General features: G+C 42.9%; 2 protein-coding genes and 1 pseudogene across 4 annotated transcripts in view; all 3 read left to right on the forward strand.

The window, feature by feature from the left end:
• Positions 1–984: 984 nt before the first annotated feature.
• Positions 985–18,616, forward strand: pcsk1 (proprotein convertase subtilisin/kexin type 1). Of its 2 annotated transcripts, XM_035526721.2 has the most exons (14): positions 986–1,422; positions 2,506–2,610; positions 2,870–2,995; positions 5,912–6,058; positions 6,853–6,929; positions 10,536–10,624; positions 11,012–11,184; positions 11,452–11,664; positions 11,975–12,075; positions 12,370–12,603; positions 15,418–15,575; positions 15,729–15,862; positions 16,025–16,186; positions 16,392–18,616. In XM_035526721.2, the coding sequence occupies exons 1-14, from the start codon at positions 1,243–1,245 to the stop codon at positions 16,782–16,784; spliced, it is 2,292 nt and encodes a 763-aa protein (XP_035382614.1). In that variant the 5' UTR covers positions 986–1,242; the 3' UTR covers positions 16,785–18,616. The 2 variants fall into 2 exon arrangements, with proteins under 2 accessions (XP_081576151.1, XP_035382614.1); XM_081720025.1 differs by lacking the exon at positions 2,506–2,610 and having other exon boundaries at positions 985–1,422.
• A 1,002-nt stretch (positions 18,617–19,618) lies between these two features.
• On the forward strand, positions 19,619–21,761 carry LOC113573750 (globoside alpha-1,3-N-acetylgalactosaminyltransferase 1-like; annotated as a pseudogene).
• Positions 21,762–24,530: 2,769 nt separating this feature from the next.
• Positions 24,531–25,553, forward strand: part of ell2 (elongation factor for RNA polymerase II 2) — a 20,280-nt gene continuing 19,257 nt past the window's right edge. For both annotated transcript variants that reach the window (XM_035527513.2, XM_035527514.2), the window contains exon 1: positions 24,531–24,704. In XM_035527513.2, coding sequence (XP_035383406.2) covers positions 24,534–24,704 — 171 coding nt within the window. In that variant the 5' untranslated portion in view covers positions 24,531–24,533. The remainder of the gene's footprint in view (positions 24,705–25,553) is intronic.

Genomic DNA, 25,553 nt, shown 5'->3' on the forward strand with positions numbered 1-25,553 from the left:
CTGATAGCAGCTGTTTAGTGGGGCTGCTGTGTTGTTTGCTTAAGAACCTGTCCGGTGCTCTTAGCACAGCACTATACCACGCTGCACTCACTGTGACATAAATTAAATGCGGGCAATCAGAGTTTATCTAGGCCTATAAGACGTAGCGGATACGGTGAGCAGGGGGCCGGCTTGTGAAAAAAAATCACTATTACAAAAGGGTCTCGATATCATAAATGATTGAAGTTAATTGTTTTCCTTCTACGTTTTGTCGCTCCTGGACAGTCTCCGTGTTTCGGGCCGAGTGTCTGCGGGAGTATGCAGATAGTCCACACTGCCGGAACCTTTGTGCCATTCAGTAAGCACGGGTTGCGTCTGCCTGCCTATTCAGAAGCCTGCTGCTTGTGCTCTCTCCTTTTAAAAAGCCGCCTTCCTGAATTCACGCTGACATAATACAATGACATAATGAAATCAGTTATTTAATATGCTGATGTGTTCACATTTTAAGTGCAACCTTGGTTTGGTTTTATTTTTATGAAAAAATATATGTATAAAATCAGTTATGGTAATTATGACACCATGAACCAGCGAGCTTGCGCTATTACCCCTTTCGTGTCCAGTCATTAGGGAGGAACTGTTCAATGTTGTGGTGCTGAAACGATTTGTCGATGCACATTTCTTCGATAACATATGATGAGTTTTTTTTTCCTTACCAGAGGATATAATTACTAGAATGTTAATAACTGATAGAATTATCAACAGCTTTACAATTATAAAAAAAAAAAATTGTACATGAAAAATATACGCCTTGTATTCTTAAACATAAATTCCAGTAGGTTGCCATCTTCACCTCGAAAAGGCGGCGTAGTTATTTATAGATCAAAATTCTCCTCCTCTTCGACGCGCACGTACCCCGCCCGTCCCCACTGGACCAGAGCATCCTACCCCAGGTAGAAATTGACGTCAGAGCTTTTCGTAATTTGACGTGTAAACATCCCTTCCCTTTCACGACTCACTCATTGGTAGCTTTCCATGCTGGTTCAATTACACGTCCATGCTGCAACAGAATCCTGTCTTCGAATATAGATGTCAAAGGATTTTCTAAAGAAAAAACAAAAGTCAAAAGCCTCAAATTTTGCTATTTGTTTCCTTGATTTAGTCCGTTTTTATTATTTATATATTTATATATTTAGTTAGACGTCGCGTAACAATCGCAAAGGAGTCAGCACAACCGGTTTTCTAATTAGTGGCAATTGATCTGAGATGGAAGTAAGATGTCGTCCGGTGGTGATGTGCGGTACTCTTGCGATTCTCTGTTCAATCTTCTGCTGTGTGGAAGCCTCAGACAGGCAGTACCTCAACGAATGGGCGGTCGAGATTCCTGGAGGACTCGCGGCTGCCCGAGCAATCGCCAGCGAGCTAGACTACGAATTAGTCAGACAGGTAGGCGACAGAAACATCTCCCAAATCGCACTAAACAGCGTCTGTTGATTTTAAGTCACAAGCGACGCCTCTCTCCAGGGCTGGTGTTGGTTACATCGGGTCCAAACGTCTTTTCTAATGCATGTTTCACGTATTATTGCATATTCATGTGGTTGTATAATGCATGACGATATGTTGCAGTCCCTTGTAATTTAGTTAGATTGACGCGAGTTGTTGTTTCTTTTGGAATTAAATGAATGCAGGCTGGTGTGATAAAACGGTTACCCTCTGATGCATTCATTCTGAAAACGTAGGCGGATACAAAAACTTGATTTGGAGGCAAATCACAAAAATCTTTCATTTGGCTAGTGATCGTTTTTCTCCTGTAACATGTCTCCTATCTGGACGACATAAAGGGATAAGACCATTATAATAAATGTAATGTGAACAAGTGAAAAAATCCACAGGTTGGCTTATTACTTTGTGTGTTTCTCGAGGGCCATGTTGATTTTCTAAACACAAACCGTTATAAACCTAAAATTGTATGTACGTCACTGTAAAAATTAAAATGCATTCCAAGACTTGTGATCTTGCGCTCTGCATTGACAAAATGTGTAGCTTGAGTTAAAAGATTTTAGAGTTTGCTTTCCTTCACGCTGGACTGACTTTCTGGCTACATTAGCCAGGAACAGGTGTTTGTGATGGATTGCGTTGGTGAAAGGACCCCATAACAATATACTTTACCTTTTTTCTATGACTTCATTTATTCCACTGTCAGGTGTCGGTGCACAACAATTAACCTTTTCAGTGCTGGCTTTGAATGACTGAAGCTGAATCTTTGCTTCAGGAAATGTAATTTAAAGGTTTCCCCTGCAAGCAATAACCAACAGCCTGTTTTTGCTTTGTTGGAGCTTGGAATAAAATAGGCCATTATGAATACCACTAGGTCTGCCATCAAGCACTTGGATGAAGTATTTTCGGGTTGGTTAAACCAGACATGGAAAATGCATCATTTACATCAAGCTTAATTTAGCCTCCAAATGAATCCTCCACTTCAACAGACTACCCTCTTATGCAGCCTGTTCGTTTTTATCCATTCTGCAGATTGGGTCGCTAGAAAACCATTATTTGTTCAAACATCGCAGTCATCCTAGCAGGGCCAAAAGGAGCGCAGATCATATCACCAAAAGGCTGTCAGAAGATGGCAGGGTAAGGGGTTTACAGCTGTACTGTGCTGATGGAGGTCTCGATGAGAGGCACAGAAGGTCTCTCTACAAACCTATTTGGTGCATTCAAGCATTGATGAAAGATTATCATTTTAGTAATTTTTGATTTCATGCACCATCAGTGAGCTCAATAAAGAAGAGTTTAGTTTACCAGCCTGTGTATATTCTTGTGCATTTTTCATATGTGTGTATTTAAGCTTACACACAGATGTTTTACTGACTGTTTCAATGTCTTTTTGAAGGTGTCTTGGGCAGAGCAACAATATGAAAAGAGGCGGAGCAAACGTGCTCCCCTTGTGGGAGAATGTAAAGACTGCTCTGTGGACAAACTCTTTGATGATCCTATGTGGAACCAGCAGTGGTACTTGGTAAGTTTCCCTGGGTTGGCCCAACTCAATGACTTTGAGTGTTCGATGGTAGAACCTCATTCTTTCTTAGAGCCTTTCTTAGTTCCTCTGTGCTGGCTCCTGGATTATGATCCCTGATACAACCATATCACTGAAACTCTCACAACCACTGGGATTCAGGTTTGAGTCTCAGCAGTGCCATATGCTACATGGCTGGGGATCCTTAGGCTCAGGCCACACCTCAGTGGGTGTGAGGACTGAATCATTCAGAACTAATGTGTGTTGAGCTCTCTGATAGTGATAACGAGACGTGTTGATCACACTGATAGCGATACTGGAAAGACCTACATGACAGATAACTGACTAAAACCAAATTTGGAGAAAATGGGTAAATGTATAGCAAAGTAGAAACAAAAGAGGGTCTTTATACTGGCTGTCCATGGAAATCAAGGCTTGAGCAGGTGAATGAATTGACTCTTCTTTCAGAGACGAAGAGTCCTGGCTCTTCGTTACTGGGCCAGTGTTCCCTCCAGGGCTGTGTTCTGGGTTAGTGTAGTGTAGCAGTAGTGCTCTAGAAGCTCTGTCTTCCACCAGCATTCGGAACTGATAGCTGAGCAGACAAGGCCCTAACGACCCTGTGACTACATGGACTTTGATCCACGTATGGCAGTCGGGACATACATGTAGCGCATGGCAGTAAGAAAGATTTAAAGGGGAGCAGAGGTAGGGGAAAATATACTGCCATAAAGTGTATTTGGTCTTTGCATATGTAGGCGAGAAGAAGCCTTTTGAAAACTAAAGCAACACATCAAATGTAAAGACCGAATTTGTTTTTAGTACTGTGCGGTTATCTTACAGAAGCCATGCAGCACAGATACAAATTTCTCTCAGATTTGTCCTATTTCTCTCAGATATGAATTACATCCACCGATGTCCTGAGCTATGACCTACTGTTACGAATCGGAATTCTGCCTATGTTACATACATATTATCCAAGCTTACATTTTATCAGTGCCTTTCTTCTGCTGTTTATAAACAGTGTGTTTGGGGGGGTGTATGTGTGTATATATACTGGTCATATTTGTGTACATGGGGCCTTGTATAACATTCTTTATTTTATGGTTTAAAAACAGGATATTAGAAAATCTGAGTCACCCATAATAACACAATTTGTTTCCCTTGTAACTGTCTGTGATCCTAATTCATTCAGTCATAAACGTCCTGCTGGCCTTGTCATTAGTTGTTCCCGTGTTGCCAAATCAACAGGGCAGTCCACCTCCCAACACCTGCTCTGAGTGTGTAGAATCTCTACCACCTGATTAAGACCTTTACTGTGTGACTCTTGATAGAATCTCTCATGGGTGATTCCACTTCTGCTGTAGCCAATGATTACTACCATGAGATTTCATTTAAAGCGAAAGTTACCATACATCTCAATTGCACTTTCAGTACTGAACTTATTGCAAGAGGTTTATTCTAATAAATTGCAAGTGATTTTTTTTTTTTTTTCAAAAAGAACCTCTTTTGTGTGTGCTCGTGTACACGTGTATGCGCCAGCATGTGTGTGTGTGTCTGTGCATGCATGTGTGAGCCTGCACGTATGTGTGTGTGCCTGCATGTGTGTGTGTGTAATGTCTCCGCGTAGGCGATGTAGTGCAGTGGTGCATAGAGGGGGCTGGGTTTGTGAGAGAGGGACGATGACGTGAGAGGTACGGAGATGAGACAGAGGATGTGCTAAGATGGAGTGAGGACAGAAGGAAAAGATAGATCATCACGGAGGAGGAGAGAGAGAAGGAACGAGAGAGCGTGGCAAATGCAATACCTTATGGTTCTTTAGAGAGGATGCTTGATAATTCAATCAGGGATGACTCATAAGTTGTTTCTCTCTATTTCAAGAGCTGAGTGCAGTAATTGGGTGGGTGTGGTACATATGAGTGTGTGTTTGGGTGCTTGCTAATTCTTTAGAGCCAGTGATCACAGAATAAAACTGCAGGCCGTATCAGAGGCACTAGGAGATGTAGTTTTGCTCCATTAGTGGCATGTCCACATTCCTGAATGCACTGCACCATATGGAAATGCTAATTTGTTGTGTTTTGGTGTGTTTGGTGTCACTTCCTGATTTCCCATAATTCTGATATGTGTGTTCCTATCTAACATATATCTGCACTCCTCTGCCTCCTTCTACGTCTCAGCTATGAGTCATGGCCAAGGGTCATTGTGCGTACCCCATCTATGCGTAGTCTCCATGAGCTCTGACTCACCATGGCCCCTGGGCTGCCTCACACCGCCATGCTCCTCTACTCTCTTCTCTGGCTATTAACCACTTTTAAACCACTGACACCCACGAGAGCACTCCTCCTACCTTCCATGCTTAGCTTTTTGTGCATGCCTTTCATCGAGCTGATTTTCTTTGCATTGCTCAGCACTATTGTATGTCCGAACACACTTTGGCTAATAAACAGCTAATTACCTGTCTAGAGAAGACCGGTCCTGGTGCCTCAGTAAGGACAATGAATATTTTTCAAAAAGGTCAACATGGAAGATTATGCCATTCGCACTTCATTTCAAACAAGGGGTGTCCTGCTTTAGAGTGGCTAATGGATGTGATTTGTGGAGGGTCTTTTCATTTGTGAAGCAGAAGGTCTTTTAGGATTTGTGTACACTGGGTATATTATACAGCCTCCCCAGACATGCAGAATTCCGCACGGTGGAGAAAGGCGCGCACACACACACACACACACACACACACACACACACACACACACACACACACGCACGTAACACAGTATCAATATACTCTTGCGTACAAAGGCACGCACTACAACTGTGTCCCTCCTTTCTTCTCTCTCTCTCTCTCTCTCTCTCTCTCTCTCTCTCTCTCTCTCTCTCTCTCTCTCCTTCCCTATCTCTCCCTCTTTCCGGCTCTCCCCCCTCCAGCAAGACACACGGACGTCATCGTCTCTGCCAAAGCTGGACCTCCATGTGATCCCTGTGTGGAAGAAAGGCATTACAGGCAAAGGCGTGGTCATCACCGTTCTGGACGATGGCCTGGAGTGGAACCACACAGACATCTACCCCAATTACGTAAGATTGTTACCATAGCAACACCCACTCTACCACTAGAACACCATATAGCCGTTTCCATGGTGATGCCTACCACTGACCACACTAGAGAATCCATAGCGACATCTAGTACTACCGCCGCAGTGTGCAAAACTGCTTGTTGAAGACATTCAGTATTAGCACAGGAGAAAATACATATATATTGTCCACATGTCTGCAATGTCAAACCTTGGAGAAAGCTTGCTTGTCTCAGTAGGAACCAAGTGAAATATGTCTCAATTGAACATTTCAAATATGTGTAATATATTAACACTCAGACCTACTGGGTTGCTGCAGGAGCAGTTATTCTGTTTGTGATTTTGTTTACAAACTGCTGAGGCTGGAGGAGAACAGCTGAGTGCACACCATATGTACACACACACCCACACACACACACGCGCGCGCGCGCTGAAGGAGGCAGAGATGGAGAGTCTCCACACAGATGGAGCTGTAGTACTCTGTAATTATCTTTACTCAGTCAGAAGGCCTTTAGTGTCTCTGCTGCACAGCCTCCGTCTTACTCAAGCATCACATTCCAGAAACATTCCAGGCTGCTTTCCCAGATCAAGATTAGCGCTGGTCTCAGAGTAATTTGGGCCTAATCTGTGCTCAGTAAATCAGCCCCACAACAGAATCCATTTGTGTCTTACTAACATGTTTGTGTTAAAGAATGACCCACAACTGCCTAGCCAGAGGACCCATTACTGATAACATGTCTGTACTTCAGCAAGGTGGATAATTTGATGTTCTTCAAGTAAAAACTCTCTGTCCTCCAGGATCCTGCAGCCAGTTATGATTTCAACGACAACGATCCAGATCCTTTTCCTAGATATGACTCCACTAATGAGAACAAGTAAGTGACTTGCTATCATAATCCTTTTAATGCCTTAAGAAGAATGAATATGAAGTCCTTTGAGCTGGTAGTGTAGAATTAGGACAGGGATAGAGGGATGCAGGATACAGGATACAGGGATCACCGCTGTCAGAAGCCGTTTTACTGTCAGTGCTGCGTGTCTACAGTGAAAGCCATGTTTAAGAGGTTGTGCTCAGGGTGTCAGTAAGTCTGATCTAGGAAGACTGGGCATCCGTAACAGAACTTGAGTAATCCACTCCCCCTCTTAGATACTTCTCTTACACTCTTGTATAGTAGGATTTAAATACGTAAACCTGCAATCATGCTACAGTCTATATACTGTGATTGTGTTGTCTCACTGGGGCTGTGTCAGTTGTCAGAAGGCATTTTACATTAAAAACAAATCCGCCCTGCTAAAGATCAGCTGCGAAGAGACAGTGATTATTGAATGACGAGAACATTTCTAAGTTGTTTTTAAGATAAAGCAGAAACAACTGATATATGATGTCATGGAGTCATGCAGCAAGTGCAATATGGTTGGTGTTGAGTTGGTCAGCAATTAGAAACTGTCATAGGTGGCTAAATAAAATGGAAAGCACTCATTATCTCTCCGCTTGTCATGAGTTCAGCTGCCTCCGTCTCTCACACAATGCCTGTGAGTGACTCATACGATGGAAACTAGCTGCTGAGGCTTTATGCAAACATGAACACATGCACGCATGCACACATGCACGCACATGCACGCACGCACATGCACGCACGCACATGCACGCACGCACATGCACGCACGCACATGCACGCACGCACATGCACGCACGCACATGCACGCACATGCGTACGCATGCACACACGCACACGCACGCATGCACCCACACGCACACACACGCACGCACACACAAACACGCACACACATGAGTACGCACGCACACACACGCACGCACACACACACACACACGCACACACGCGCACGCACACGCACACATGCGTACGCACACGCACACACGTGCAAACGCACACACGCACGTACGCACGCATGCACACACGCACGCACACTCACGCACGCACACACGCACACACACACATATGCGTACGCACACACACACACATATGCGTACGCACACACACATATGCGTACGCACACACACACATGCACACACACACGTACACGTGCACACACATACGCACACACACACATACACGCACGCACGCACACACACACACGCGCACACACACACACACACACTCACAACATATTTCCTCTTAACTTCCAGTGCACTCTTTTGCCAACAGTCTCACAGTACTGTAATTGCATACATAATACAGAATTTGTCGACAGTCCATTTATGCCCAAAAGAGATTTTACATGAATAGGAGAGAAAATCATGAAAAAACAGAACTCAGTCATTAACAGGTAAGGAGATTTAGCCCAGCGCATATTTGAAAACAACAACAACAACAACAATAATAATAATAATAATTGAAAACAACAATAATAATAAAACCAATAATAATAATAACAACAATGATGAAAACAACAATAATAATAAAAACAATAATAATAAAAACAACAAAAATAATAGTAATAATAATAAAAATAATAATAATAACAATAATAATAATAAAAGAAATTCTATTTATGTGATTTTTGTAAACTCTAAATACTACAAACCAGCAACAGAAAGAAGCAAAACAAAATATCAAACATTAAGGCCAAACTAAAAAGATGAGTTTTAATTAACTTTTTTAAGCAATCCAAAGCATTTTTAATAGGGTCAGGCAGAGCATTCCATAACCAAGGTGCTCTACAGGGAAAATCTCTCACTCATGGATATAAGTTTGCAAGCAGGCCTGCTATAGAGTGAGACAACTAGAAGAGTGTAAAGAGCAAGAAGGAGTTTGACTTCACTAGTTCACAGAGAGAAACTGGGGCTAAACCATGGACAGGTTTATATGCTGAAATAACAGTTTTAAAATCACTATGAGCTTGCATAGGATGCTAGTGTAGCTCAGCAGTACAGGAGCAATATCTGTCAGAGGACGTGCATGTCCTGGCAGCACAATTTTGCACATACTGAAGTCTCTGGAGAGATTTAGAAGGTAGCTCAGCAAAAAAAAAAAAAAAAGCAATACAATAGTCCAACTGTCAGGAAACAAAGGCAAGTTTCTCAGCATCAGAAGGTGAGAGAAAATGATATATGACATATGTGATTTAAGGATATATTGCCAGTTAAAAGTATCACGTGTTTGCCAGTTAAAAGAATTTACCTGAAGAAAATTACTTTGCATGCAGGCTTTTATTTGATGGAGACCAAGTTGGGTGCCATCAGCATAAATTGAAAGCTCAAGCCAAATTTCCTAATGATATGCCCCAAAGGCAACGCAAATACTAGATGTAACATCGGTGGCCTGAGTGCCGCAGGGTGCGGGGCAGGACGCACAGACTTCCTCGACGGTTCAAGACATTTATTAACATTAAACACAAATGCCAAAGGTGGCACTCACACACAACACCTACAGTAAACATGACTATACATCTAACATTAAACGAAGACACATACAGATTAACAGGAACTACACAAACCATCGTTACAGCTACAAAGATCAGCAGTAACACATACATAGTGACGATGATCACCAAAGGGAGCACACACGGACAGGTGTTTAAATAGACACACAAGACATTAAAATTAAACCCTATACACGTGTGTGCAATCCCGGGCAGCGTGGTTACAAAAACAAAGACACAGTACATTTGTGCATCCCCCTGCACGCTTCGGGCCTTACCGCATGACTACGGGGGGAGGAGCAGTCCGTGACACTAAACAGTAATGGGCCAAGTATAGATGCTTGCAGGGTGCCTTGGCAAACCTCTACTTGGCAACCCCCTGCTTGACTCGCCACTTTTGTAATATTTAGCAGTTTCTTTTTAGACATGAACAAAATTTGCATAAGACTTTTTATTCTGCTAGCTTTCTGTCAAACTAAATTGAGACAATTGCCCTCACCTCGGCCAAGTTTCCCAAAAGTGCTGTAGCTCAAAGAACATCATTAAATGGTAGAGCAAGTATGCCTCTGGACGCAGGTTATCGCTCTCTCTTTCATTTAAGATGATATTAACACTGAAGATTTTGGGAGCCAGGGCCCTGATCTTCTAAGGCTTGTTGTGCTGTCTGATGTTATCACATAGCCAAGTTGTCTATTCACTTCTTGTGCAGTGACATCGATCATTTTCGACAATTTGTATCTTGTATAAAATATAAAATGTTCTCAAGGCCCAATGAATGTCATGTTTGTCATTTTTTAAGGCTTTTAATCTACTCTTATAAGTAAAGCTAAAGCAACTATAATCGTTATGTGTTCTTAGTTGCATATGGGTTCCCCTTCTGAGTCTTGGTTCCTCTCAAGGTTTCTTTTTTTTGCTCAGGGAATTTTCCTTTCCACTGTCACCTTGGCTTGCTCATTAGGTGCCTGAACCTGGATTCTCTATGTATGTGATTTCCATAAAGCTGCATTGTGACAACATGTATTGCAAAAAGCGCTATACCAAATAAATTTGAATGGAAATCGAATTCAACTGAACCCAGTTCTCTTGTTCTGTGTCTTCAGACATGGCACAAGGTGTGCAGGCGAGATCGCCATGCAGGCTGATAACAACAAATGTGGAGTCGGAGTGGCTTACAACTCCAAGGTTGGAGGTAGGAGATCTGTAGATGTTTCATCAGTCAAAACGCAGAGATGTTGGGTGCTAGAGAAAAGGGGTGTGTGTGGTGCACTTTGTCAGACTAAACGTTTTTATAACAACAGATTACATAAATGGTCTGACCCAAACTAACAAACAAACGCACAGTGCACCTTTCATGCCCATTAAAAGTGTTTTCTAGTATGGCTTGGAACTGGTGTGACTAAATTGAAAGTGGTTTGGTAGTAGTATTCTAATTGTAAATGTCTAAAAGAACATACTGGTATAAATAGAAACTCAGTGCTGGTATAAATAGAAATAAATGGAAACTTCATGGAGGCATTCCCTCTTGGGAAGCGTTTTTAATCGCCTCCATGTTCTGAGCCTCTTTTTTGTTCCACAGGAATCCGAATGCTAGATGGTATTGTTACAGATGCCATTGAGGCAAGTTCTATAGGGTTTAACCCAGACCACATCGACATCTACAGTGCCAGCTGGGGGCCTAACGATGATGGGAAAACAGTGGAAGGCCCTGGGCGTCTGGCTCAGAAAGCCTTTGAGTACAGTATTCAGAAGGTGAGAGATGTAGACTTGTAGTGTACTATTACTTAGCAGGAGAAAAGAATATCCTCCATTCTCTTGGTTACATATGTACTACTGGAGCATGAATGTATAACTGCAGAATGAGGGTGGACGTAAAGGCTCAATGTAAACACCGCTGTAGTGCTGTGGTCAATGTGCCCTGACAAAGCCCTGGTCAAAAGTAGACGACAATGACAGCATCCAAGCCAGTCATTAGCAAACTAGGTCCAACTTTAACACTCACATGAGCTCTTCCTCCAGGGCCGTGGTGGAAAGGGCTCCATCTTTGTGTGGGCATCAGGGAACGGCGGACGTCAGGGAGATAACTGCGACTGCGATGGCTACACGGACAGCATCTACACCATCTCCATCAGCAGCGCGTCGCAGCAGGGCCTCTCGCCCTGGTATGCCGAAAAATGCTCCTCCACCCTCGCTACTGCCTACAGCAGCGGAGACTACACCGACCAGAGGATCGTGAGTTCCATTACTCCCAGCCACACGCATATGCTCAGATTCTCAGGCTTGGATTTAAGCCAGCAGACTGTCTTAATAAAAATATCATAATCCTATAAGGGTGAGTTTGGCCATTTTGTGGTCATAGCTTGTCATAGCTTGATTCACTACTCATCAGTATATCTCTGTCTCTGTTTTAGTTTTACTGTTATAATATTACTACTTTTCTATTTTAAATCTATTTCTATTTTTAAAAGGGAAGTATTTAATGGACTTTCTCTGTTCTCTCACTTTATGCACTAAACCCATTACTGCCCATGTTTTTCTGCAGACTAGTGCTGACTTGCACAACGAATGCACAGAGACACACACTGGAACATCGGCCTCTGCTCCGCTGGCAGCTGGGATATTTGCGTTGGCTTTGGAACAGAAGTATGTACGGACACCTTCATAATAGCACTGATATTATTTGCTGAACACACCCATACAGAGAACCCGCTATAGTGTTAAATTATAATCACACTAGTGTCCAGTGCAAGTTCAACAAAGCTTAGCAAATATGTAACTAAAACCTTTTGCCTAATTACTGTAGGAATTAAACATCAGCTGCTGTAAGATTTAAACAACACCTACAAATGCTGATTCAGTAGTAGACTCCTGTAGAGCACAGCCTTTCAGGACGGCACAGAGCTTGGTCTGACAGGAAGTGTATTTGTCTGGTTTCAGTCCTGACCTAACCTGGAGGGACCTACAGCACTTGGTGGTGTGGACGTCTGAATTTGACCCTCTGGCCAGCAACCCTGGCTGGAAGCGGAACGGCGCTGGACTCATGGTTAACAGCCGCTTTGGCTTTGGCCTGCTCAACGCCAAAGCCCTCGTGGACCTGGCTGACCCCAAAGTGTGGAGACATGTGCCTGAGAAGAAGCAGTGCATTGTGAGAGACGATGCCTTCCAGCCCAGGTAAAACTTTATTCTCATGGACATTTTCAAATCAGCTGCACTTAGTAGAGTTTAACAACAAAGCTACAGGGAAAAACATTTACCTACACTAATGTAGCAGCTGTCTGCTAGCTAAGGTATCTCACTCCTGTGCCAGCCATCTCATCAAAACAAGCTTTAGTTTATTTGTTTTAAACGGTCCAGTTAAGTGTTTTTGGTCTTATTCATTCTACATGAACCAACATTTCCTTCATACAATGCAGAAACCAGCTTTCTTGTAATATTTCATCCTTTTTGTGTGTGTGTGTGTGTTTGTCAGAACTTGTTGACAATCTAGTTTCATGTCATCTCATACAGGGGATAACTGTGACATGGTGAGGCAAAGCAGGATGCGGGGACGAGTCGTGTAAAACACAACAAAATGTTTTATTGTAGCACAAAACAAAGACGGACGCGTGGCTAGCACGCTAACCGGGTTAAACATGGACAACACTCATATGCAAACACAAGACTTATACATGCACACTAATGATGCACAATGAGGAGCAGGTGTGAAACACAGGGAGGGCGTGACCATACACACGAAAGCACACATAAACACACGCACACGCACATACACAAACACATTCGGGGAGACATTTGGGGTGAAGGGCTGTACCATGACAATAACTCCATCTGCAGTCATCTGGCCCTATCTGTTGTCATTTAAGGCCATCTACGACACATAATGTGTCCCCACATTATATTTAAACAACAAATATGTTAAGGTGTAATCTGAGAGTTAATGAATGCGTATGTGTGCGTGTCTGCACATGTGGGCTTTATGTATGCATTATTAGACTGGATCACTTGTAATTCAACACAGAATAAGATGTCAAATATCTTGTGCTAAACCATTAGAGCTTCACACAGGTCCAGCCCACTCACTTCATACCAGAACCCACAACATCACAAGCTCTTCAGCTAGGCACCTCCCTTCATCAGTGTTTCACTGAATTCAGCCCATGATGCCTCCAGAAGGCTCAACTTTGAGGTCTAGCATCCCAGCCCCACCTCCTTTCAAGCGCACTTTTAAACTAACAGCATACCTATTAAATGGAAACCCAGGTTGGCCTCCCTAGTGACTAAGGCCACACCTAGTCCTACTGACATCATTAATGGTTGCTCTATGCCACCAGCACTACACCACCAGCAAATAATATCATAATAGTTATAAGTGGCTTGATGTTTTTTGTTGTTGTTGTTATGGTTTTTGTGACAGTGATGTCACTAAGGAACATTGAGTTCAGCATTTAGTTTTCAGAAAAATTCAAAGCAAAGAGGAAGAATACATGAGCAGATTGCTTCTCTGCATCACCACTGGGATTTAACCTCAGTTAACTTTGGGTACCCTGTGTCACTAATACCAAACCAAACCATGAAACAATCTATGCCATTGTTTCATGAGAGAACCATGTTGCTACATGGTGTGCTCTGCCTGCTCTAACACATGTATCTGATGCATAGTACCACCACACTCTTCATTGTGAGGGTCTGTTTTTTGGGACATCCATCAAACATGCGTTCTGGGTACATCCTAACTCTTCTTATCGGCACACCCAGTAACACCCCACTGTAATCCTTAGGGATTATGTGATTCACAGCTCTCATCTCACTATCATTCTCTCTCTCTCTCTCTCTCTCTCTCTCTCTCTCTCTCTCTCTCTCTCTCTCTCTTTCATTTACATATCTATTCCAGCACATGCAGAGAAAATCCTACTATTCCTGTCCACAATGGGGGATTATTATCCACCAGGCATAAAAAGGAAAGCTTTAAAACATGAATGTATGTAACAAGCATGTGATGTAAAAAGCTTGTGTTCTGGAAGAGTAAATGAGAATACACTTGTAAATATACAATAGGTATGCACACAGCATGCTCTCCATGAATTTTAGCCTTGCATGTGTAGGGGGTTTCTGTTACTATATTCATTTACCCCTGCCCCACTTACCTACAACCAGCAAAGGAAATAGGTGTGGGCAAAGGTTTAATGCCTGTGAAACCAAAAACATTTGTCTCACTCCAAATTGTAATCAACAAATATGTTAGAACGAGCAAATTCTGTTGCATAACCCAGCATAAATCATGAGAATGTCACCCGTATAAGGTACTGTAATGCTAACGCAGCCTGCTTTGTCACAGGTTTACCATTTGCTTGGCCTAAGTTATGGTTTAACCTATTAAATGTGCACAGCACATGGGATGCTCCACAGAGACCTGGAGTCTGTAATATATAAAACTATAATATAAAGAAAGAGAGAAGAGAAGGAGCAGAGAGAGAGAGAGAGAGAGAGAGAGAGAGAGAGAGAGAGAGAGAGAGAGAGAGAGAAGGAGCCCACAGGGTATTTATCCAAACGTAAGTCCTTAGTCCCCCAGCTCCACTCTCAGCTCCACTCCCAGCTCCACTCCCAGCTCCACTCCCAGCTCCACTCCCAGCTCCACTCCCAGCTCCATTCCCAGCTCCATTCCCAGCTCCATTCCCAGCTCCACTCCCAGCTCCACTCCCAGCTCCACTCCTATCCCCCAGGCACAGACTTCTTTCAGCCTTATCTTGACTGAAAACAGTTTGCCAGCACTGACCAATCAAAAGAACCTCACACCACCAACAGCCACAGGAGCTTTACAGTCCTGAATAACAACTGACCGATTGTACTGGGATAAAAGTGTAAAAGTGACTGTGACCGCAGTATGGCCATGCTTATCTCTGTCAGACCACAAATTCTCCCACAAGGCTTCATAGACCAGAGTCTGGCCTACACATGTGTTAAGATGGTTCGCCTAAACCTCTGTTGCAGGCCTCTGAAAGCAGCAGGTGAGATCAGCATCGAGATCCCCACTAAGGCCTGTGCTGGGCAGGCCAACTCCATTGTCTCACTGGAGCATGTGCAGGTGGAGGGCAGCATCGACTATACCCGGAGAGGAGACCTCCACATCACACTCACATCTCCATCAGGTGAGACAGGCTTTTGTACACACTCGCGCACACACACACACACACACACACACACACACACACACACACACACACACACACACACCAAAGCGCACGCATAAACACAAACACACTAACTGTTAAACATGCAAAACACTGTGTTTGCCTTACCAGGTACCACTACGGTGCTGCTGGCAGAGAGAGAGAGAGACACATCCACTAATGGCTTCAGGAACTGGGACTTTATGTCTGTGCACACCTGGGGAGAGAACCCCACTGGCACTTGGACCCTGAAGATCACTGATACTGTAAATATCAAAACCTCTTGTTCTCTGATTCTCTATAAGCATATCAATACCCAGTAATGCCCCTTTCATGCCTGCATCACCATGTGAATTTCAGTCTCTCTCAAACCATGTCTCTTTCCAACTCTCTCTCTCTCTCTCTCTCTCTCTCTCTCTCTCTCTCAGTCGGGGCGGATGGAGAATAAGGGAGAGATATTGAGTTGGAAGCTTATTCTACACGGGACGTCTGAGAAGCCAGAGCACATGAAAATGCCGAGAGTGTACACGTCCTACAACGCTGTGCAGAACGACCGCAGGGGTGTGGAACACATGGAGGACATGATGGAGGTAACAACCACAAGTACAAGGTCTTCTCCATGAACTGTGGTGCAGTGTTTGATATATCTCACATGGTTTTGTGGTTTAGTTCTATAGCTGGAAACAGTTAATGTTGTGTAGTTGCAGAGCTTGTATACTTAATAAACATGCCTCAGTTTTGCTTGGGCATAGTGGACACCACCCCTTAATCTTTGTGTTTTCTAATGCTTTGCAGAAGGCCTATGTCCCTCCCAGAAAAGCAGAGAAACCCCATCCACCAGGTCCAGTTGCTGCCTCCTCTCCTGCCCTGGCTCCTGCCCCAGCGGAGAAGTTTGCTGCGGCCCAGCCTAACATTGCCCTACTGCGGCTCCTGCAGTCAGCCTTCAACAGGCAGAGCCCCGGCGTCTATCCCCGGCCTGCGGCGCCCCCTGGCCGGTCTGGGCCGCGTGCCAGAATCCCTCAGCAGAAGCTGTACGAGGCTCTGGACCGGCTCAACCAGGACGCGGGCCAGGAGAACGACTTGTACAGCGACTACAGCGACAGCTTCTACAGAGACCGGGCCTACCGGCACAGAGACGACCGGCTTCTGCAGGCGCTGTTTGACATGCTCGAAGGAGAACTGCAGTGAGGGGGGTGGGGGTGGGGGGTGGGGGAGGAGTGGGAGCAGGAAGAAAAGGAGGAAGGGAGGGGCCAGGTAGAGGAGGAGTAGTTGCAAGGATTAAAAAAGGGTTATGAGGTAAAACAAAACAAGGTAGAATGATGCATGATGTGTCCGGGGAGACAATAAAGGACTGAAGAGGAGGATGAGCGAGAGGGTGATGGCCATTAGATCCAGGCACAGAAGTAAAGCATTTGCTCTTCCAGACGAGCTTGTAATAACTGGCACTGCTGTAAGCTGGAAGAACTTGTAATAACCGGAGTCTGTAAGCATTCGGCCTCTTAATATTTTTGTGGATGTCCGTGTGTCTCGAGTATTAAGCACTTTCATCTGCCCAAGGCGCGCCACTTCTGTGCGCTTCCTGTCACATGACCGTTTATGTGACAGATCACGGAGAAGCCTCCGTTTGTCTGCAGTGTTTGCATCATGCTGCTTTCATGTGCTTCGCTCTTCCCATTACACGACCGATACTACGACCCGTCATGCCCTCCGCCTCCTTCGGCCCTCTCTGCCTGTGGTTGATGGCATCATACAGCCCTTGCCTGCATGTCCTACCTAAATGAAACATTTTCTTTGGACCATTGTGATAACATAGTATTCCACATAGCTACAAAACGTGATTGTACAAAACGTTACTTATTTTAATCCTTTTCAACCTCTCTTACCATCATTTACGTACAATCCACTATTATTACACCAATTTAATACCTTAAACCCTATACAGATCTACATACAACCAACAGAACTTTTACTTTCTCACAGAGAGTAGATAAAGTTCAGATTTATTCTTTTTAATTAGAATTATTTTATTATATTTTGATACACGAGAAGTCTGATACCAGGTTTCCTATCTTTGTAATCCTATGCTGTAGGCATCCCTAAGATGTCTCTAAAAAGTAGTTGTTTTCATCACTTAGCCTGTCCATCAGAACCAAGGGATGCAAATGTCAACTTCTTGGAGGCCTTAGAGAAATATCTTTGCTGGTCAGGGTTAAAACCCAGATTATCAGAGTCCTACTCTCATCACAGGCAGATCTAGGACATCTAGACTCCATTCAATTGAAATACAGGGGTTTTCTGCCCATTTTTGCACAACAAAGGTTCATAATATGAAATAAAGCTTTATTTTTCTAAGGATTCCTAGTAATTTATGCAAATAAATAGAAAAGAATTATTGCACCCTAATATATCTTGATATCATTTTACCTCATGGAAGCTCCTCACTAGTCCTAGTCAAAGTCTTTTTTTTGTTTGTTTTTGTGGCTTTTTTATTTCGGTCTAAGAAATCTTAAATCATTTCTTACATTAACTATCTACATGACTAAAGGGAACCCAGTTGTTGTGTTGAAATTACTGTCTGTGGTCAGTGAAGCAAGCTTGAATGTATTTTTGCCCACAATTTCCCAATTCTTGCCCAATCATGAGGTAAATAATGACGTTTGAGTCAAACTTATTAATGAAACAAACTCATTGGTCCATATGTTTACAACAAAGGAATGTACCTCCAAAGCCTGCTTTGATTGAGTGTCATGAATGTGGCCTGGTTTTACTGGTTCTGCATCTGTGGCTCCACTACTCTGCCCACTGATAGAACGTCCAGATACGCTGGCGGGAGGGAGAGAATAAAGAGCATTTACATATGTCCTGTAATTTATACATTTTTCAGTGTAGTCAGTGTTTATATGTTGATTGATTGATTGACGCTTCTGTCCAAAGTTGTTTACAAAAGCTGATATAGTTTAAATTATGTATGAATATATCATATGGATTTTATCGTAATAAACTGTAAAGTTATCTTGCAAGTGAATGCATTGTCATCTGTTTGTGTGGGATTCGGGGTGCATGCTAACTGTAATAGGTGTCAAAGATCTTTGGAATTTCCTGTGGGAGTAATAAGGAAAAACTGCAACACACACACACACACACACACACACACACACAAATTGCACATATGAAGGCCTAAATTCCTAAATTTCCTTTGCATGCTCTGTTGTCATTAATAATCCAAATGTAATTGACTTGCAAGAGAAAACTGTAGCAAAAAAAGAGTTTATTTACTGCAAATCCAATATGGACAGCAGGAAAAGAGATGGCATGTGGTTACACATTTAAAACCCCACAATAAAGCCACTGGAAGAAACAAAAGCAGAACGGAAAGCTTTATTATAATACTTCAGTTTGAGTTACTGGGATAAGGCACTTTCCCACATATATTACATATGCGGGTATAAGAGCTGTGTATTAAGGAATACAGCGCCATCTTGTGGCAGAACCAATGAGAACCCTTTTGGATAGATAAACCAGAGAGAACGACCCTTCCTGGAATTGTCATTGAAGTTGTTTATATCCTTGTAGCAATGGGCAAAATTCAGTGCTCTATTTAGGCTGTTTATGCAAACTTCCAGTTTCTGTGTCCACATGATCCAATCAGCAGTATGCAAATGGGTGACTTCTTTTGAAATAGCACAATATATTAAATACCAAAGCCATCGCTCCTCTGTCAAGTCACGTATTGCAGTTGCAAATGTACAGAATTTTATATTAGCAGTAATGATCCTTTTGTTGCACTGTGCATACCATTGCATCGGTGCGACATACTCTTTCAATGCGGTAAGGTCTAAGTTCAAAGTTCAACGTTCTGCTCTAAGTGCTGCTCTAGTCTGTCTTTGGCCAGGATTCCTTTCACATCTGACTGCTTTGGGTCAAAACCAGTGGAACAGACGCCTGAACCCCAAGGATGAGGAGGGAAGAGTGAAACCGAGTGAGAGGAGCAACACGCAAGCATGGCTCGCGAGACTCCACATGAGAGGAAGGAGACAAAAGAGAGGTAGAAGAGAGAGAGCATCAGGATTGAAATTAGTGAGGGAAAAGATTAATACTGGAAAAGCAGAGAGAGAGAGAGAGAGAGAGAGACTGAAATTCACACAGTGATACAGAAATGAGAGAGATGGCGCTGTTCCCATACTCCAGACTATCCTCAGGTCAGTGAGACTTTTCTTTCCTTCATCATCTCCCGCTCTCTCTCTCTCACTCTCATTCTATCATTCTTTCATTCACTCTTTACATGACTTCTTTATCTCTCTTACTCTTTCTCCCTCTCTCAATCATTCTCTTTCATTCATTCTTTCCTGGTTCGCTTGCTTTGTGCTTATCTTCCTTTTTGGAAACATGATGAGACTCCCGAAATTTGAATGACTGCTTCTAAGCCAAAGAATGTTTTTATATTAGATACTAGCCTGAGACTCAGGCTTTCAGCCAGTGGAGCCTTTCTTCAAACGCAATGAAAATAATGTTGAGACTGACATAATCAGGTTATGCATTCCACTTCTGGTCATCTTCATAATGTGCACTCCTCTAATTTTCCACATATAGCCATCACATTCTGAAGATTTAACAAGCTCTCTGCTTTTAGACCGGGCATATACTGAACACAGTAAATAAAAGCCTTCAATTGTTTCAAACATACATGCTCCAGTTTAATCCATTCAGTTGTTTGGTCATGTGAAATAACATTATGAAATGTAATTTATGTGTGACATTAAACGTGTGACAGTGAACAGGTGGAAATTAAAGAGATGGTTTAAATATGAGGACAATATGTCAGTCATTAATGTTATTCCATTCTTAAATGCAGTGTTATACTTACTGATGCTGTTGCATAGAAACCTTTTAAATGGTTGTGACTTACAGGTTTTTACTGTGGGAATCAGAGACATCTGCTCTTGCTGTTTGTGTGCGATCTCACCGAATTGGTCTGTAAGTGCACAGTCCCAGGTTCCTGCTTATGTTATGAACATCATCTCCATCTCTTACAGCAGCAGCAATATGGTCAAACACGTAGAAGATCCGAGCTGCGCAGAGGCCTGTTATTGGTGTCACTTTAACAGTAACTCCAACAGTATTTTAATATTAATGCAATTGCACATACATTTCAATTTTTTTAGGCCTATATGTACCATGCAAAGTTCATTCAATAACACACTGAAAAGTTTCAGTTTGCAAAACCTATTGGAATTGTGTTCGTATCAATTGTTTCTTCTTTAGACTTTTTGGCCAGAGAAAGAATGGTTGCAGTTTCCACACTTTCTACGCCCCCGCTGTCAGAGGTAAGGCATGCATGGCAGGAAGACAAACAGTTTCTCATCATGACACCCTGGGGTGCTCCTCTGGTGTGGGGGGACAGCGAGTCCTCCACCAGGCGTAGAGGCGAGTTTGCCCGTGGCCATGTCCATGCTGGATTGGCAGTCCTTGCAGTAGGGAACTACAACCGCTTTCTGCGTGGCTTCCTCTCCTCCGCTGAGTGCCACTTCCTGCTCAACGTCTACGTCACATACTACGTTTTGACGGACAAGTCAAGACACCTGGACCCTCCCCCAAGGATGGGGCCCACCAGGCAGCTGCACGTCATCCCTGCGGCTGAGATGCCTGGCTGGGAGATGCTCGGCCTTCGGCGCATGGGGCTGCTGGCATCCATCATTACAAAGCAGATTCACCAGGAGGTGGACTACATCTACTGTGTTGACGTGAACCAGGAGTTCACAAACATGGTGGGCGCAGAGATCCTGGGGAGTCTGACAGCCACGCTACATCCAGAGTTCTTTGGAAGCCACGTTACTCATACCCTTATGAGAAAGACTGGCATATGTGGCAGACGAGGAAGGGGATTATTACTACACCTCTGAGTTCTATGGCAGACTATGCTCAGAGGTATTAGCCATGACACAGGCTTGCTCTTTACTCATCCTGCAGGACAAGCAAAGGGGTGTTCGAGCCCAGCAGTTGGAGGAGAGCTACCTGAACCGCTACCTGGTCAACAGCAAGCCCACCTGTGTGCTCTCACCAGAGTAGTGGTGGGAGTCACCTCAAATACCCAATCAGGGACTTCATTCTATAGGCAAGCAATGCTCAGCAATAGGCAAATTGAAGGACGATACAATTGCTTGTTAAGGAGAGGAGAGGAGAGATGATGTCACAAATAGAAAGAGGATTTAATAAGTACATGATGACAATATGCTGTGAATCTCTAGTATGAAAGCATGGAAACCAAATTATTTTTCTATAAATTTTGTGGAAATACAAAAGTTCAGTGTTTTATTTCCTTTCCCAGTATTAGCTCATTGCCACTTCCAGTAAACTGCTAACCCTTTGGGTAAGGCTCTTCAGATTTAATTAAATCCTTTGACAGTTACAGGAATTAAATCCAATCATGAGTGTTGTGTATCCTTTCCTTTAAACAGAAAGAAATTTCCTCTTGGTAAACAAGAGCCCAGCCTCCCCATCTGCGTCCACTAAGAGATATGGCTCAAACATTTGTGTTTTCATTTGATAAGGGCTCGATGCACTTGGTACCCACTTTGACTGACTCTGCTGGGCAAACATTAACCTGGGCTGTTGTTCCAAGATCCTTAAATCCCTGGAAAGGGCAGAGGAAGGACAGCAGAGGAGTGCTGTTCACACATGTTCCCTGCGCTAACCTTTCCAACCTCATTGTGACTTCGACGGCTAGGATGTTCTGACACACTGCTCTCTGTAATGCATTTGGAGTTACTGTGCATTCTGTAAACAGGAACCAGAGTGTGTTTTGACAGAGCAGTGAACTGGAGTGTGTAGCTCATCTGCCTTCACATTTAACAAGATTCTGTACTGTGCTTTAGGTTATTGCAGACCAAAGATAAGTACAACCTGATTTAGTTTGTTTTGCCACAGTGGGCCACCAGTGTTGTCCTGCTCTATTTTTATATATTTTTCCTACCTTGGCCATATCTTTCCTATCACTGATTCATACCAGATGGTTCCCTCTCACCTTCTTTACTTTTTCCTCATGGCCAAACTGACACATGTAACTAACACACACTTGTTTTGTGCTGAACAAAACAGAGGACTAAACCTCATTCAATCGTGATTATGATCTAGCCACTGTATAAATGTGATGATGTCAGATACAGAACTATAAATTCTATTTCTTGTATCACAACGAATATATTCAGTTTCTTTTCAGTCATTCCTACTTGAAACAAATGCAAAGGCCTTGATATTTGCACTGTCTCTTGAAAGTCTAATGAGTCACTCATTTTAAACAACAGGCATTAAGTGAATTGATAGGATCCCATGCTTTCTTTTCTGTACCCCCTGCAGGGGATCTTTGAGATGGGCAGATCAGTCATTCAGAGTTCAGCTGCAGCTGTCCTCAGCACTAATGACTCGCCACAATGAACCCTTGTGTCAACACAAAGACACAAAACGTAATCAGACGCAAAGCTGCTAATGCGTGTGAATCATCTCCATCTTCAGCTATTGTAGTCCTGACAGATATTTAGAGAGGATCTGTCATCAACATGAAAGAAGAGCCAAGAACTAATCAAAATGTCTTCCTAGTCTTAAATCTAAAGGGAAGAATTACAATTACAATCATCAACTGGATGAAGGTTTTGATGTACAACACCAGAGGCCTAATGCAAGTGCAACCAGAGCTTATGCACTGCTCCTGTGAATAGTATTTCTGGAATTAGTAAATTTAATGCAAAGTCGATCATTCCTCACTATTACTGAAATAACATGCAATCATCATAACTCTATCATCATACTGTAAATGATTCACTGGGTTGTTACCAGTCGCTGCAATGAAAAAGTCACATGACAAACCATGCATCTAGGAGTTGAGCTGCTGCGATTAGATGACAGCTTCTCTCAGCAACGAAACAAAACTTGAATTTATATAGGTTAAGCAAAATGGTACCACAGGTATTAGAAATCTTAGAAGGACTGATTTACCTTCTAATGTCAGAAGCATAGTACACCTGGGCAGCTTTTAATTAGGGCTTTTAAATCAACACACACACGCCAATATGCATGCATGCATCTGTGCATACACAGTTACTATAAACACTACATTTAAAGTTTAAGGTGTGGCAGCCTTGTTTATGTAGAGTCTAATCTGGTGGATTCACACAGCCTCCCCCACACCCACTCTAGTACCATTCACTGCAACACACCAAAACACTACATAATCAAACCGCAGCCAGCACTGACTCTGTGAGATAGTGCAGGTGTGTGTACATGCATAAAAACACCCCAAGGATAAAACCTTGTTTTATCCTATGCAAAAGCCTGAAAAACAACCCTTCCCTGACTAGTATAGTGACATACCACTGAACTTTATATGTCAGTAGAAAGGTTGGAAGTACAATCTTTGAATTTTGTTTCATTTACTACAAAGAGGTACTCAATAGGTTTCTCCCATGGATGAGACATTTGCCTATCTAACCTATGTATTACAAAAGACCATTCAGAATGCACAAGATGCAAAATGCTCTGCAAATTACAGCCTGGGCAATTCTTTCAAAACCAGTAGTATCATATAGTGCGTATCAACTTAAGCAGATAATTCTGTGTTCATAATGTTCAGAATTTCTCATAATAGTTTTAAGAGCTGTCATAACCATTATTTAATTCTAGCCTAAATTAACAGTGTTGATATTAGCATACCTACAAACCAAGTTCAGAAACTGACAAGGACAAGTGAGAACAGGTTTTAAATCACCAACAACACACCGAAACCTAGGCATATTTGCGCACAGCCTGACAGAAGAACCCTCCTTGAAATCTTGAGTACTGAAATGAGCTCAGACGGGCAAAAGGAGCAGGACTTTTGCTGTAATCTCTCCAAACTGGGAGAAAACGTGTTCAACTCCTCCCTCTCCAAGTAGTGCCTGTCCCTATATGCACGTCCGTCAGAGGGACTATGGTGGCAGGCTGCTAAAGATGGCTGCTCTCTCCGAGGATGGGAGTTATTCACTAAATTGTGGCCGCAATGCCGACAGAATTAGCGTGTTGCATGTCAGATTGACAGAGACAGCCATACGAGCGCTGGAAAACTACCAAAACTGTAAGGTAAGTTGGCCCGAAAAGTCTGTCATCAGTTAACTTCTCAGACCTGGAGAAGAGACAGCAGTGCCACGCACTGTATGCTGCCCCCCCCCCCTCTAAAAAAAACGCAAGCTAGGATGTAGCGTTAACTAAAGTTGTCATGCTGTGGTTCTTTCCTGACTTAAGAGATATCTTCTTGGTCATAAACTGTTTCGAAAATGCTATTTAAACTTATTCAATCGTGATGTCGGAGCTAAATTGCTGACAGTGCCAGCTCTGCGATATAACTGCCGAGCTGTGGAGCTACAGTTAGCTAGCAATGCTAAGATAGCTAACTATCAAACTAACCTAGTTAACTTAGATGGCTTTTAACTCCATGTCGCACAGCATTAATTTTTGGTATATTTTTCATTAATTTTCTCCGGCTACGACGAATCAGTCGCAAACTCATAAAAGGGAAAATTGTCAGCTTTGTTTATTTTCTGTGTAGGTTAACTAGTTAGGCTAGCTAACGTAGATATCTTAGAAATCTCATTTTAATAGCCCTGCTAGGGTTTAAGTAGCTGTACTTGCTCTTAATTTGAGTTTTTAAATTTATTATATTCATTTCGCACTGTAGTGAGCTAACGGTGAACAGTCCTGATAGGTTTTATGTAGCTACACTTGCTGTTAAACTTTGACGTTTTAAATTCAAAACGTCAGTAAACCTAAAGTTACTGCAGTGAACGAGTACGTACGTAGCTAGCTGGTTGGCTAGCGTTAGCTATATTAGCTAGTGACTGGACACAGTTTTAAACCTTTAGCTATAGCTAATGTTGGAGAAAGTTGTAGCGTTAGCCTCCAGAAACGGAATATTCATAAATAACCGCCGAT

Source organism: Electrophorus electricus, chromosome 8 (genome assembly GCF_041902795.1).
Source record: "Electrophorus electricus isolate QZ-2024a chromosome 8, ASM4190279v1, whole genome shotgun sequence".
Lineage (NCBI taxonomy): Eukaryota > Metazoa > Chordata > Actinopteri > Gymnotiformes > Gymnotidae > Electrophorus > Electrophorus electricus.

What these genes read in the sequence shown, in the direction of transcription:
- pcsk1 (XM_035526721.2), top strand. Translation starts at nt 1,243, where the DNA reads ATGGAAGTAAGATGTCGTCCGGTGGTGATGTGCGGTACTCTTGCGATT. An exon ending in GACTCCACTAATGAGAACAA is followed by an intron (nt 6,930 to 10,535) that starts GTAAGTGACTTG and finishes CTGTGTCTTCAG; the next exon opens with ACATGGCACAAGGTGTGCAG. An exon ending in GACGATGCCTTCCAGCCCAG is followed by an intron (nt 12,604 to 15,417) that starts GTAAAACTTTAT and finishes CCTCTGTTGCAG; the next exon opens with GCCTCTGAAAGCAGCAGGTG.